The sequence below is a fragment of the Meriones unguiculatus genome, chromosome 1 (genome assembly GCF_030254825.1).
Source record: "Meriones unguiculatus strain TT.TT164.6M chromosome 1, Bangor_MerUng_6.1, whole genome shotgun sequence".
Lineage (NCBI taxonomy): Eukaryota > Metazoa > Chordata > Mammalia > Rodentia > Muridae > Meriones > Meriones unguiculatus.
The window spans coordinates 80,249,861-80,264,795 of NC_083349.1; the positions used below are offsets into that span (position 1 = coordinate 80,249,861).

General features: G+C 44.3%; 1 protein-coding gene across 4 annotated transcripts in view; it reads right to left on the bottom strand.

Moving 5' to 3' along the window:
* Positions 1 to 4,850: 4,850 nt before the first annotated feature.
* The window catches only part of Kcnn3 (potassium calcium-activated channel subfamily N member 3), a 147,069-nt gene continuing 136,984 nt past the window's right edge, over positions 4,851 to 14,935 (bottom strand). For all 4 annotated transcript variants that reach the window (XM_060392214.1, XM_021658705.2, XM_060392225.1 and 1 more), the window contains one exon: positions 4,851 to 14,408. In XM_060392214.1, coding sequence (XP_060248197.1) covers positions 14,112 to 14,408 — 297 coding nt within the window. In that variant the 3' untranslated portion in view covers positions 4,851 to 14,111. The remainder of the gene's footprint in view (positions 14,409 to 14,935) is intronic.

Genomic DNA, 14,935 nt, shown 5'->3' on the forward strand with positions numbered 1-14,935 from the left:
TAAAAACAGGAAAGCTCTGTGAAGTCTAGTTGTGCTGCCCAGGCTCATCTTAAAATCTGTGCTCAAACACCTGATCTCAGCCTGTTGACTATCTGGGACTACAAACATTCAGCATTGTTTCTGGCTTTTGGTGCATTTTCAAAATAGCTTAAGTTTTTTGTGAGGGATGTGATAGAGGATACAGGTGAACATACAAGTGCATACAGTTAAGTCCTGGGGTGTTCTGACTATGAGGCTGGAGTAGAACACCCTGCCAGCATTTGGAAGTTTTCATCAGCCAGGAAGCTTGTCAAGAAAACCGTCCCATAGAGTTTTCATCACATAGGCATGCTGAATTACTAATGCAGTCTCCAGCCCCTTTCATTTCTCAAAGAGGGGAATAGGCATGGCCTTTCTGGTGAGCAGCCCCACCTGAAGCTATCAAGGTGCTCAGCAAGACATAGCTTGTTAGAGTAAAAGACACTCTTACTATCCAGGAAGCTCTCTAAAACTATGGGGGCCTTGAGTCAGGAACTAGTCGAAGACGAGATAGTGGAAAAGAAGGCTACTACAGAGGAACGTGCAGCATGTAGGACCTCAGCTGGGAACCAGGGACAACAACCCAACATGCTCCATAGAATCCTCATGTCTCTTGTGTACACCTTTGGTCTTTGATGGTTTGGGCTTCATCCTCATGTTCCACACAGTAGCTCTTCCTTATGCCAGGTCTTTTCTAAGGCTCCAACTTAAGCTTTGGGTCTGGGGCTGGTTCAGTTCGCTAACTGCTGAGGCCCCCTGATGGCCTTCAGTTGGCCATGACCACCACAGATCATGGAGCACTGTTTAGTGGGGGAAGGAGGAAGGTGAATTCACCAAAGAAAACTGTGTGTATTGCTGACCAGAAGGTTTGGCGTGGCTGCTGTGGAGACAAGCAAGGGTCCCATAACTGTCTCAAGCATATGCTCAAAACACAGAACCGAAGATGCCTCTGTTTTGATCATGGGTGATGAGTGTTTTTCTTATTTGGACTGAAACCAAACAGGGTCCTCTGATGTCAAATTTGTGAGCCAAGTAAACATTGCATTGTTATTCTTAGGAGAAAAATTCTCTAAGAAATCAATCGAGAGTCAATTTGCTGGGACTTCTCAATGCTCAAGTTCAGACTCTGCTGCATATCTACCTTTTCATTCCAAAAGGTGGGAATTGAGAGGGTGTTTCTGGAAGGGCCGATAGAGTCACTGCTTGCAGGCACCTATCACAGACCCGATACTTCCCTGGATGAGTGACTGCAGGGTGGGTGTTCCGGTGTTCTTTAATATATGCTTGCCTGCGATTCCTAGGGCCTGGAAGCAGAAGGCAAAACTGGTTTGGAAGGTGGCTTCAACTCAGTAAAGAGGAAATTGCCTGTAAGCAGTGATAGCATATTGTTTTTTGGGTTGTTTTTTTTTTTTTTTTGTCTTTTTCAACTTTGCGCTTCCAGGAGACAGAACTTCATTTTAAGAGATGCAATTATGTGTAACTTGTTTCTAGGAAAAGAAAAAAGGTGTAAATTTCAAATTCAAGCTGCAAAAAAATGAAGTTAATTTGGGCTAATCTTCTCATGCTATTTGCAATGGTGGTGGCTGGTGAGGGCTAACAACCTTGACTATCATCAGCCTAATCCACCTCCAGGCTGGATATACATTTGCAGCATTTGTTTTTGTTTCTTTTGTGAGACAGGGTTTTTCTGTGTCACCTTGGCTGTCCTGGACTCACTTTGTAGACCAGCTGGCCTTGGCTCATTTGCATCATTTTCAATAATCTAATTTGCTGTCTCCTAATCAGTAGGGATTCTTGTAGCTTGGTGAGTATTAACTCCAAACTCCTTTAGCTAACTGCTGAAAATGATCATCACTTCTGGAATATAAAATACATGGCAAATGAATTGAAGTAGTCACAATATATACAGCATAGCTCTCTGAGGGAGACTGATGGTCGATGTGTGTGTTGGAGAGCAGGGCCTCTTCTTTTAACAGTATCAGTAGCCAGCTGCTGAATAGTGGAGAGCTTAGTGAAGTTCTGCGTGCATATGGCTTTACTGCACCAGCTCAGAAGGCATCCTCAAGGCCAGGCGTGCTAGCACACACCCCATAATCCAGAACTTGCAAGGTAGAGGGATTATGAATTAAGGCCAGTACCTGCTCCATGGTCAACTGTCACTCCCCTCAGCCTGAAGATGATAGGACATGGCTTTTGTCTGTTTCTTTTATTTCACAGTGATTTTAGGGATGTTGTTGTCCTTTCCTATGTGATGAGATGGTGAATTTTTATTGTCAACTTATTTATTCAATAGTCTGCTTTCACATATGCTTATATGCCAGAAAAAGGCACCAGATTTCATTAGATTGTTGTAAGCTACCATGTGGTTGCTGGGAATTGAACTCAGGACCTTTGGAAGAACGGCCAGTTCTCTTAACCTCTGAGCCATCTCTCTAACCCCTGTTAAGGGGTTTCTAAAGAGGTTTTACTGAGTAGGGGGTCAGGGCAGAGCCATCCTAAATGTCTGTCATTCCATGGGCCGGACTTTCTGGACTGGTAGAGGGAAAGTGACCTGAACATTGGCATACATCTGCTCCCCAGCTCTGAGGACAATGTGACCAGCCACCTCAAGGTCCTACCTCTCCTACCTTGATGGGCTGTGCTCATGAGCCAAAATAAGCCCTTTTGTCACAGTGTAAAAGTTTTTTGTCACAGCAGCAAAACAAGAAATGAATACAGGCAGCGAAGTCTACAAGCTAGATGGATGGACAGCCAGCTCTGCTCATCAGCACCCGGATTTCAGGGCCAGCATGTTCTTGCTTATTTTATTTTGTTTATGGTTTTGCATGTTTCTCCTGTGTCTGTGTATGTGCACTATGTGTGTACCTGATGCCCATGGACCAGAGGAGGTGTCAAATCCCCTGGAACTGGAGTTACAGATTGGTGTGAGTTGTCATGTGGGTGCTGAGAACTGAAGTGAAGTCCTCTTTGAGAACAACCCGTGTTCTTGGCTGCTGAGTCCCTTCTCCAGCCCTCTCTCCCCTTGTTGCTCTCAACAAACTTATACATGAGCCTTTTCCTGGGTGTTGAGGCCATGTTTCTCCTCTCCTAAACTGTTTTATTCCTGTTGGCCTGCAGGAATCACTCTTACCCATGATCCCCAGATTCTACACTTGGTCTAATTGTTCATTTTTTTAAAATCTGGGGGCCCCTTTGTACTCTAATGCTCTGTTTTTCTAACAGTCAACAACATTTGTAATATAATAATGGCTCAATTATTTTTTTAAAAGAGAAGAGACAGAATTTTATTTTTGGTTGGATGTAGTTTTGAAAAGATAACTGGGTATAACAGCAGCTACACTTTTTCTGTTAAATTCAACACATACCTGCTAGCAAAGACTGTCTTATTTTTAATTTTGACCCCCTTCCCCCCCAGTAAAAGATACCAGTATGGTCCTCCCCCAGTCCTCACTGGGAGGTAAGGCCAAAGAAAGATATGATGCCCAGACTGGCTGTGCCAGCAGAAGCCAAGCATCTAGACAGAGCCACTGAACCAGGATAACCCAGTGGCATTGTTTGCCTATGCAAACAGCACTTGAATGGGCCCATGATTGAAAACAAAGGGATCAAGCTGTGACCACTCTGTGACCTTTATAGCAACCATGTCCCTCTCTGAGACCCTCTCCTCCCAGCCTGTGAGCTGAATGAAAGCAAAGTTTTCAGAAACCTGGGGCCAGGCTGGGCACAGGTAGGTGCATGTGCCAGCACCTGTCCCCACACAGTCATCCCAGCTGACTCTTAGAAGCACCTGATGGACCCAAGCACCACCCTAGATGTCCTGTTAAATCTGCAGGGCTAAGGGGACCAGCGAGGGTGTTTTCTAAAGCTCCTGGTGGGGGGTGGGGGGAAGGATACTGTGCAGCCAAGCCACCTATCTGATCTGATGGATGGACCCACTGCTAGGGTGGATCTGAGCATAGCTGTGGGTTCACCTCTGGTGGGCAGCTGTGTTAGACTGATGTCCTTTCACGTATCATTGTGTTGGAGTGATCTGAGTCAACACTGTCATTAGCCAAGGCAGCCTCAGTTTTATTGTAAAAAGCAATCTTTTCCAGGGGCCACTTTTGTTTCTTTCCTTCCTTCTTTCTTTCCTCTTCTTCCTCATCTTTTCTCTCTCAATGAAATTAAAAATTCCTCCCTTTTGGGGGGGGGGCAGTTCAAGACAGGGTTTCTCTGTGTAGCCCTAGCTGTCCTAGAACTCACTGGTCTTGAACTCACAGAGATTTGCCTGCCTCTGCCTCCTGAGTGCTGGGATTAAAGGTGTGTGTCACCACCACCTGGCTAAAAATTCTTCCTCTAAAAAATTCCTGTTTAAGAGGCTGGGAGATGGGAGGGTTTTCTCACTTTAACTGCCACCAGAGCTCAGATACCCAGAACACACATAAATGCTGGGGGAGCTTGGCACCCACCTTTAATTCCAGTGCTCTTGGAAGGTGCAGACAGGGGATCCCTTGAGGAAGCTGGCTAGCCAAACTAACTGACAGGGCAAGCTCAGGGTTCAGCTGAGTCCCTGACTCAGTGAATGGACAGTTGGGAGAGACTGAGGAAGTCTCTAGACATCAAGCTCATACCTCCGCATTCACATGCACACATGTATCACACACTTATGTGCACACATTTATGAACATGCATATGTATGTGCACACATATCACATGTACATATAAATGATCTGTTTAATGCTGAACATGAAACTCCCAGCAATCTGGAGCCTGGGTTTTAAGTTTGGATAATCTATCTCAAAAAAAAAAAAAAAGTAGGAACAGAAAGAGATGAAAGGAGAACAGCTGCTTAATTTTTAGGGGTTTGTATGTGTTGTTTCTTTCTTGTTTATTTAATGCAGTCATATCATACCAGCACATGCCACATGTGTACATATGTGTTCTTCAGTTTTCATTCAGGAGTGAAGAAGACCACAGAGTGGTCCCCTTTGGCATCACACTCCCATCCTTCGCACAGAGAAGAAAATGCAGTCTCCCTAGAACCTTCAACCTACTAACACCCCCACCACACATTAACTGATGCCCCAGGATGTTAACAGGCATCTGGCTCTCAGCTGTCACTAGCTGCAGGGAAACTCAGTTTGTGCTCAGGTTATGTGGTCAGGTTAGCTCCGAGAGTCACTGCTGCTCAGTTTTCTGTGGCCTTGTCTTCTCATGGGCACAAAAGGGTATAATATTTGACATCCTCTCTCCCAGGGTGACAGTTTCTGAGGTCCTTAAATGAAAATGTTACTGATTATAAACATATGTAATGACTGTCTAATAATCACAGAGTCAGAAAATACATTTGTTTATAGGAATTTTTAGAAGAGACCTTTTAGTAATGAGCAATAGAAATAGATTGCGTTTTTGAAGAAAAAAAAAACGTTTTGGTATAAAGCCTAAAAAAAAAAAATTCCAAATATTAAGTCCTCTGTATGAAAGCACCTAAGTCACGTGATAATGGTAAGTTTCTATCTCAAAAAGTTGTAGGAAGGAAAATGAGGGTTCAGGTTTCAGCTCAGGAACTCTGTTTCCTGTGCATCTCCAGATGCCCTGACCTGTCTGTCTAGTGACAATTCTTTGTCTGTGCCAGTACCCTGGAGCTGCTGGACATGGTTGTCTTTCCAGCTCTAAGGTGCACAACAGGGTTTTCTTGTTAAGACAGTGCGCACACGGCCACGGTCGCTTGTAACCACAGATGGAATTTCCAAGAGGCGCTTTGCCCTTGCGACTGCAGGATCTGGACTCCCTTGCCTGGTCCTGGCTGCTGCCTGAGTGTCTCCACAGGCTGCCGGACAGATCTACATGGTTTGAAGAAGTAGATAACGCACCTTTTAGCCTGTGAGCAGGGCCCCGGGAACCAGAAATTCTCCGGAAGCTTTTGACCCCACCTTTCAAAGAGAAGGGGCTGTGGCTCAGGCAGAGCGGCTGGGCGCATCACTGCGGAAAGGTGGCGCCAGAGAGCGCCAGGAGGCCTTCTGCTAGCTGCTCAAAACAGAGGTGTCCGCCTGGACCAGGAGGAGGGAGTCCTTGCCAGCCTTCAGCAGTGTGTGTCCGGAGCTACATCTGCCATGACTCTGAGCCCCAGCTCCTTTTTCCAGGACGCAAAGAACAACACCCCCCAAACCATGCTGCCATGTGAGGATGAGGCCCTTCTGACTCAAAAAATCTCAGGAGTTGCCTTGCAGAGACCACAGACACATATTCTAACGGACGTCACAAAGTCAGTTCACCCTTTCTTATTTGGGCACTTCCCTCAAGGAATACAAAGTTATTGAAACAGAAAAATATTTCTCAAATGGAAATTAGTTTCTTCTTTGGTGGCTTGTGAAAGTTTACCACATTCCATTCAAAACTTTCAGGCACTTTGCTTTTTTTTTTTTTTTTAATCTTTTAATATCCTTTACCTTTTTAATAAAAAGTAAAAAACAAACAAACAAAAAAAATACATCCATGTCCCGAAAAGAACCTTTCTATGTAAAGATCTCACTAAACAAATAAACATAGGACCAAACAAAATAAGAATCTGTGAATAGCAATATGATATATTATGAAGCATTTATATATGTATGTATATATTATATATGAATGTGCAGGTATATGTGTGTGCACCTATGTATGTATAAATATGTAAATATTTGCCTACATACACATCACACACACATACATATTTATACTGACCTCTTTAGATTGAAGTCCAAGGCACTTTTTGCAATGAACAGGTTAAAGCCATTAATTTAGAACATAACTGTTTCTGCGTACATATCAACTTAGGGTGCCAATATCAGAATTCACATCTTTCCTTGCCCACCTTGCCTGATACAACAAACAGGAGAATAGTCTCAGGAGATTAGGCATGTGTCTGAATGGCTGAACTGAGTTCTTCTAGTCTCCAAGAGGAGAGTCCTCACTCACCGGGAGATGCTGGCTTCCTCAGGGAGGGACAGGGGACCAGGAATACCCATTCCTGCAGTATGCTGAGGAGAGACTCAGGAGCCTTTTGCCCAGGGGCTTGCCCATGGCACCACTTTTTGCTCTGATGGCCCACTACTGTAGGCTAAAAGGGACTTTGAAGTGGCTCAAAGCTGTGGTGCGAGTGTTTTTCACATTGGAGTGGAGAAAGTCCACCTCCTATTAACATAGTTCATGTATATCACTTAAACGGTGCAGTATCAAATGCACCCATCTTTAGCCTTACAATCATATAAGCCATCTTTATTTTTATAGTCTTATAAGACCTGTCTATCATCAAACAATTCAGTAACTAAGGTTTGAGGAAGAACTAGCTAGTTACCATTGCAGTGGGGGGGGGGTAGCATTTCCCAGTGCTGGTTGCATACAGATCATCAGGAGCTCTTTAAAATGCCAATAGTGATTGAGTGGGCTTGGCATGGGGCCTGGGGATCTGCTTCTAATAGGTTTAAGGGGGTGTGAATGCTGCCCATCTGCAGTGCTCACCTGGAGTAGCAAAGGTTAGCCTATGGCTACACATACAAATTATTGCCCAGAGCCTGTCTCCTCCAAATCTGGAATTTGAGTTAGTTTCCTTGATTGTGGATAAGTTACAGCTTTGATGGGAAAGGCCAGAATATATGTGTTCTCTATACATGTAAACATCTTAGCCAGTCTACAAAGCATTAGAAGAAAAAACCGAAATAGACAGCTCCATTTTGAGCAGGGGACATAGAAAGAAACAAATCAATGTCTCTCAGTCAATTACAAAATTGAGAGTTAACTCATTTCTGTTACCCAGTGAGTAAGTAATATGCTAAAAAGAGTTGCCCTAGTGTTCTGATGGCTTTAACGGGGCTCAGCCTGGCTTATAACTGAGGAGTAATGTAGATGCAGAGAGACATGAATGCGACTCGCCCACACAGACAGCTCTGGCTACTCTCAAGGACTGAAACCGGACATTTAGATACTTGTTTGTCATGGAGCATGACTGACAGGTGCCACATCGACAGAGCCTTGGCTGAAGTTCAGGGAAACTTAGAGGCTTCCAGTCTCTTTTCCTGAGCAGCACCTGTGATTTCACGTGGTCTGTGGATCTGTGTGCATGTCCAGGGGTTGGGAAGGGGAGAGATAGGCAGGTGATTCTCCCCTCACTACACAGTCTGCACTTATCCAGTGATATGCAGAAGTGAGGCTAGGAAGCAAGTCCTCACAGGGAGATGTGTAGACTCAGGGGAGTTGTCCTTCTGCTTTGACATAGACTAGGACACTAGCAATTCAAAGGAAGAAAGCCTATAGCACTACATGCGTGTCTTGGGTTCTGGAGCATGAAGGAGAGAGTGGGTTTCATGCCAGCTACAGTGAAGAGGAGATGAGGAAGCTGGCTCTCTGCTGGGTCTTGCAGTGCATATCCTGCCTCCTCTTCTCGCACCGATGACAAACTGTAGAAACCTCAATCCCCTCCCCACCAGCCAGAGATTGCCAGCTCAGAGTAGTGCACCTGTGCCCCAGTTCTCACTGGTTTCTGCCTGGGGAGAATTCTAATCTTGGTTGTCCTCTTAGACAAAGAAACCCAATGCTTAGAATTTTGAGTATTTTGAGGCAAAGTAAAAAAGACTCTTTCTTAAGCCCAATTCTGATTTGCCAGAGAAAAGCTAGTTAGCTGTGCCTGAGGCAAATAGACCAGACCCTTTGCATTTGGATAGAAAGAGTGTATGATTTTACTAAAGTCACTAAAGTCGCTGATAGCTACTAAAGGACTGATGGCTTTAACAATTGCTTCTGAAATGGCTTGATAGAATTTAGGGTAGAATTATTCTTCTGTGCTCACCTCAGGGCTATTTTTGTCTCTACCACTCAGTCTTAGAGAAGAAGAATATGTCTATCCAGCATGCTGTGGAACCAGGACCCTGGGTCTGGGGTGAGGCAACCTCTAACAGCGATGTGTACTCAGAAACAGTCATCAGGAAAGCAGGCTGTCACTCAGCCTGCTAAAGACTAGCTTGATACAAAATGTTAATCGAAAGTTACAATATAGTTTATAATATAGCAATATATTTCATATTTAAAATAAAATGTATGCTTTCTCCTATCATTAAAAAATAGCAAGCAGTACAGAGGCAAGATGCAAATTCACACTGAAACCCATCGTTCGGAATAGAAACATTTCCATTTCTTAGTTTGCTATGAAAATGGTTCTTCCATCAACATCCTATCACTCGAGTTTGTTGTTCTTGTGGCCAGCACAGAATGGAGAGTCTGGGACTAAACTGACCGCATGGTTGTGCCATTCCACACCATGTATGATGAAGGTGGATCAGCTCTGGCTGGGATCCAAATTCTGACACAGCAGGAGAATGTCATTTAGCCCCATCCTCCCTCTGGGAAGCTGGATGCTGGCTGTTCCAACCAGATTCTTTTTTATTTGCCACTGTTCCTATTTATTTTTTAATTAATTAATTAATTAATTTGCCAGAAATGTCAGCATCTCTTTGGGATCTTAACTAGAGGTTGGTATTGAATTTTGTGCTTTTCCTCCACCAGCTTGATTGGTCACGAGGTCTCCTGTCAGTCCAGGCCCGAGGTCACAGCTTCCAGAAAACATTTCTAGGTGTGTAAACAGCTGCTTCAGGGCACATGGCACCTGGGTTGGAGGTCATCTGTTGAAGATTGGACAGTGTTGTTCCGAGGGAACTCCAGTTCTTGTTTAGGTGTTTCCAGTAATGGCATAAAACAGAAAAGATCACAGTTATACCCTCCTGTGGCTGTCTATGGACCGTTGCACAGAGTGCTGGTCCTAAGCTGTGGCCTATTTCAACACAAATCTGCACACTCCTTATCTGGCAGGAGTGTGCTGTCAGTGACCATTCAGGCGGCCGGGTGCAGACTCCCTACTCCCACAGGCAGACACTACTGCTACCTCTCCATTCCCCCGGCTTAGGGCTAGCTATAACCCTGTTCCCCAAATATTCCCTTTGGCAGTAGTGAAGAAAGAGATACCGTCCAAGGTGTGACCAAGCCAATAGGCTACAGGGAGAGGAGGAATTCTTCATGCCTGCCAGGAAGCCTCCAGATGGCTGTCTAAGGGACTGAAACCAAAGACCATGAAGTCAACAGGGACGGAAAAATGACGACTTAATGGATCCTTAATTTGCTTCTAGCAGTTTTGGGGGAAGTAGAGTGAGTGTCTGAAGCAGGGACCTATTTGAGCATTTGAAAGCAGTAGCTTAGGAAGTCGCAACCTGCTGCCAGCGCAATGCTGTTATAGTGGCTCAGCTGGCCTTCTCTAGTGGCAGCCACACTGACTGTTTTGAGATAAAACACTGTCATATTCTGGGCTTCCAGAACTATTTACACACCCTATATTTCTCCCTGAAAATCACTCTCTATGTGATGTGCAGTAACTGCTTTTTGGTAACTATCACTACATTCAAATGTTACATCTAAGTGTTGGTTAGCTAGTCAGGCAAGGCTGCCACATTAACAATAGTGCTTTCATTTTATCCTTTACAGAATACTTTGAACTTAATATTGAGTTACCTTCACTTTTAAATACACACAAGCTGAGATATATTGGCCAGATATGTAACTCCAATCTCAGATTTTTTTTTTTATTTTTTTAATCTATTCTGATTTTGTATCACTAGTTTTCTTCTTTCCATGACTTCTTTGCAAGGAAATTACTGCAAAGTGAAAGAGAAAAATCTCCAAATATATTAAAATCATTATCTTTCAATGCTATTGAAAGATAGCATTCTTGACTAAGCCCTCAAGGACTCACTTTTATATACAATTGCTACATCTTTTAATTTACAAGGTTGCTGTTTCAGCACAGAACCCTGCTGGGGTCACAGTCACTGGTGACTCTTTGCTATGCCCCTCTCATCCTTTTGAATCATATCTAAAGACATGATGTCATAGAGTTATACATTATGAAGGTGGTAATGATGGCTTGCAGAGACTTATGACAATTTATTGATGATGACCACATACGAGGTCTTTGAGCCAATGGTGCAGATTTTAATTTGGACTTCAATCTAAGGAGGAATGGGCTTCTAGTCTGGTATAAATTACCAACTGATGCTATGTCCTGAAATCCCACTGAGCTCAGTGGTCTTTAAGTATCACAGTACATTCCTGACTTCACAGTACATGAAGCTATAATATGGCTTAAACAATGAGAGGGTGGCTCTATATTTTTAATTCAAGTGTCCAGATATTTGGGGAAATATTAGAGTGCTTCTGTCTACTACTGTATTCCTAGAAAGATGCTAGGAGGCCCTCTGCCATTGGTCAGCCTTCTAGGAGTGGCTGGAATTTAACCAGTTCAGGGCTAGAGCAAAATTACAGTAATCCATAGTTTTAAATTGTAGCCCAGTCTTGAGACTCAGACCTCTTCCACTATCACATAGCCTTAGAATCTTCTACCCATCCAGGTGAGATGCTCAGATGAAGTGGGATCAGCCAAAAGATGCAGGAATATACCTGGGTGAGCTATAACCAGGGTCCTCAAGACATAGGTCATCAAGAATTGATTGTATTTGCAAGAGAATTATTACTTTACTCATGAAGCTAAAATACTAGGATCATTTACCATTACAGAGCCAACTTTCAGATCCTGTCACTTTTTTTTTTGAGGTATATTCTTTTGCTGAAGATAAAACCACACACAGCTATTGAACTACCAATGGGCCAGGCCACCCTACAAATGTCCAAATATCTCTCCAGTGTTAGTGATACCCTCCTGGAAACTAGCCATTCTCTTGACTAGCATTGCTAGCTTGGTCTTCAGGGTTTACTTAGCAAGAAATATCAACGACAACAACAACAACAACAACAAAAACAGATTTTAGACTATGTCCAGACCAGGATGGATCCATGGCAGGAGAAGCAGTGGGATCTTACACATCATCTGTGTGAAATGGAGACTACGGCCCTAGATGTGCCATGCTTATGGCCATACAGCAACAGATCACAGCAGGATGCAATGGAAAAGCAGAGGAAAACAGTTGAGGGCTATAGATCAGATGTACAGGAAATAGGCATATCAGTAGCCTTCATTTTGTGAAATGCAACTAATGCTGCAAAGAAGCTGTACATCTACCCATAGGTGTGGTTAAACTGAAAACGGGAATACCATTCTTGGCATAAAAATCAGATAATTAATAATTAAAAGAACAAGTAAAAAGAATTAAATGCTGATGACAAATGTGGCCTCTCTGGTGTGCAAAACAGCTTATGAAAATGCTCAAGGGAGTGATCACGATAGACCATTAAGAAGATAGGCCATTAAGACAATAGCAGCAGGCTGGGGTGGACGGTTGAGTAGAATAGCACTTGTTTGGCATGCATGAAGCCACAGGTCTGGTCTCCAGCACGGCAAAACCAAACATGAAACAGCAACAGTAAGACAGACAAAACAAAACACAGAGTGGACTCCACACACCGTCGTCTCCCTTGCTGTCCAGCAATCCCTGCCCTGAGGGGAGCAGGTCCAGAGTTACACAAGAGAAACCCACACAGTGAGACGCGGCCTCCGTGGCAGTCGTGATAGCCTGCCACAGTATATGCTCCAGATAGCAACTCCAAACAGATAGCATCCTTTTGTCTTACAAATATACCATAGGTAATACCTTACAAGCAGATATCAAAGGCCTCTGAACGAGAGAAGTGATAAATGAGTTGATAGCTTTCACACCACAGCCATGTGAATGGTCAGATCATGGAGCAATGAAAAAGAAAAGAAAAAGAAAAAGAAAATATGTGAGTGCCTGTCCTAATCCTGGATCTGATGTTTCTGGAGTCTCTTGGAGTTTGAGATTCAGTGGAGTAGTTTTTGCCCCAAGATGAACATGGAGCAATAGGAACAGGCTTCTAGCAAATGTGTCCTCTCGTTTTACACACAAGTTTCCCTGGGGCAACTTGTGTTCTCACAGTGTTTCATTCTGAGGTGACTTCAGGTAGAAGGGACCACAGGAGCCACCTCTGCCCTTCTCCTCCCACCTCAACAGGGTGAGGCACTGACCCTTCTACACTCCCATCTCAGCTGGAGCCTTCTTCTGGGTGACGAGGCCTCTGCAAAGGCCCAGACAATAGTTTTCTTCACTATGGTGGCACTGAGCACACTTGCCTGCTCATCTTCCACCCACAGACACCTGCAGATGTGGGGTCCACTGTCACACAGCTTACTTGGTTAGAAGAAAACTCTCTCAAAGCTGTTGTTGTTTTTTTAAAAATCTGCTTATCAATCCCTCCCACCCCTGGGAATGCCAACAGTTTGGGGTTGGCATACATTTGAACCAGGCAGGATACATGGCCAGGGCACTGTTCCTTCAGGAGGGATCTGCATTTTTAACAAAGCCCAAAATGTGGCCAATACCTGCTAGTTGGCTTCCTCAACTAAGCACACAGCAAATGTCATTTCAATGCAGTTTTAGAGCTTGCTTACTGTATATAGAACAAGGTAACAGGTCCCTTTCATTTGGGCTCAACTCAAACAGAAAAAGGCCCTGGATTGAGCAGAGCATCTATGTGGAAATATGTTGGATGTTATTATTGGATGGAAATTCTGGCTTTTTATTTGTCTATGTCACCCCCACCCTGATCTAATTTGTGTATGTCCATTTTGGAAAGTTCCGGGTGGCTTTCTTTCACTTTTACCACCCAGAGCCTTCCTTAGATGAAATAGAGAAAGGTGTGCTGAGGTCCCAAGGCAGCCAGGAGCCCATTCCCTAAACCTGATACCACCCTTACCCATTGCACCCCACTATGGCTGGCTTCACTCTCACCTGCTTCAGAATGGCTGCCCCTCCCCACCTCCCTGTGAAAACCTGAGATTGAGCAGGGATTTCTGTCTCCACCAACTGTGCAGCAAGGACCCTGACAGAGGCGTTGCTTCCTGTCACCTCCTCTTCCAGCTCCCAAGTAGAGGCACCTAAACAGAGATTAGATTTCTGGTTTCAAGGCATATCGAACACAGCACGCTGAAAGAACGCGAGTTAGCTTCATCTCTCTTCTTTCTGTTCCCTGGTCTGAAACTTCCTTGATAGCAAAGCGACCAGGAGAGAGTTGATTTGCATCTTAAGACCTATGGGTAATGCTTCTGGAGTGGGGAGTTTTATTTAGCAACTGCTTGAACTTGTGTACGGGGTTGGGAAGGAGGTGGAGCTGATCCCGATCGGGCTGTCAGAGGGAGGTGCATGGCTAGTTCCCACTGCCACACTGATGCCCCGGGCCTCCATGAAGGCGGTGAGCAGCTGCTGCTGCTGCTGGCGCAGGGTGTCTGCGATGAGCAGGGGCAGCGAGTTGAAGCTGGCTGTGAGGTGCTCCAGCTTGGACTCCAGGCTGCCAATTTGCTTTTCTAGGTCTTCACTCCGATCATTGAGCTCTGTGATTAAGTCATACATGACATTCTGCATCTGGGAGAGACATGGTGAAGACAGAAAGGAGACCATTACCACAGAGAAATCTGTCATGGGGTGATGAAAAGGCCTCTACCTTGCAGCAGGAGCCACCTCTGCCCAGTGGCATCACCAAAGAATTCCAGGACTTTTCAGGTGATAGACTGATGTGGGCACTTTTTTTTCCCTTATTCTGAAAGGAGTGGGTATCAATGATCAATTTTATAATTTGCTTTGTTTTGGTCTTTTGAGACAGGGTCTCACTATATAACCCTCAATGGCCTGGAACTCAGTATGTAGACCCAGCTGGCCTTGAGCACATAGCAATCTTGCCTGTTTCTGTTTCCTGAATGCTGGGATTAAAGGTATGCATCACCATGCCCAACTTAATTATCAATTTTAAATGGCAAATATGCATGGAAGAAAAGAAAATCTCCTTTTCCTTAAATGGAACACAGCTCTAAGTGGTTCTCAGATTCACACAGGGTGCTGGCATCTAAGGACTGAAGAGAAGACAATGAGGGGGATGGTCAATGCTGTGGACT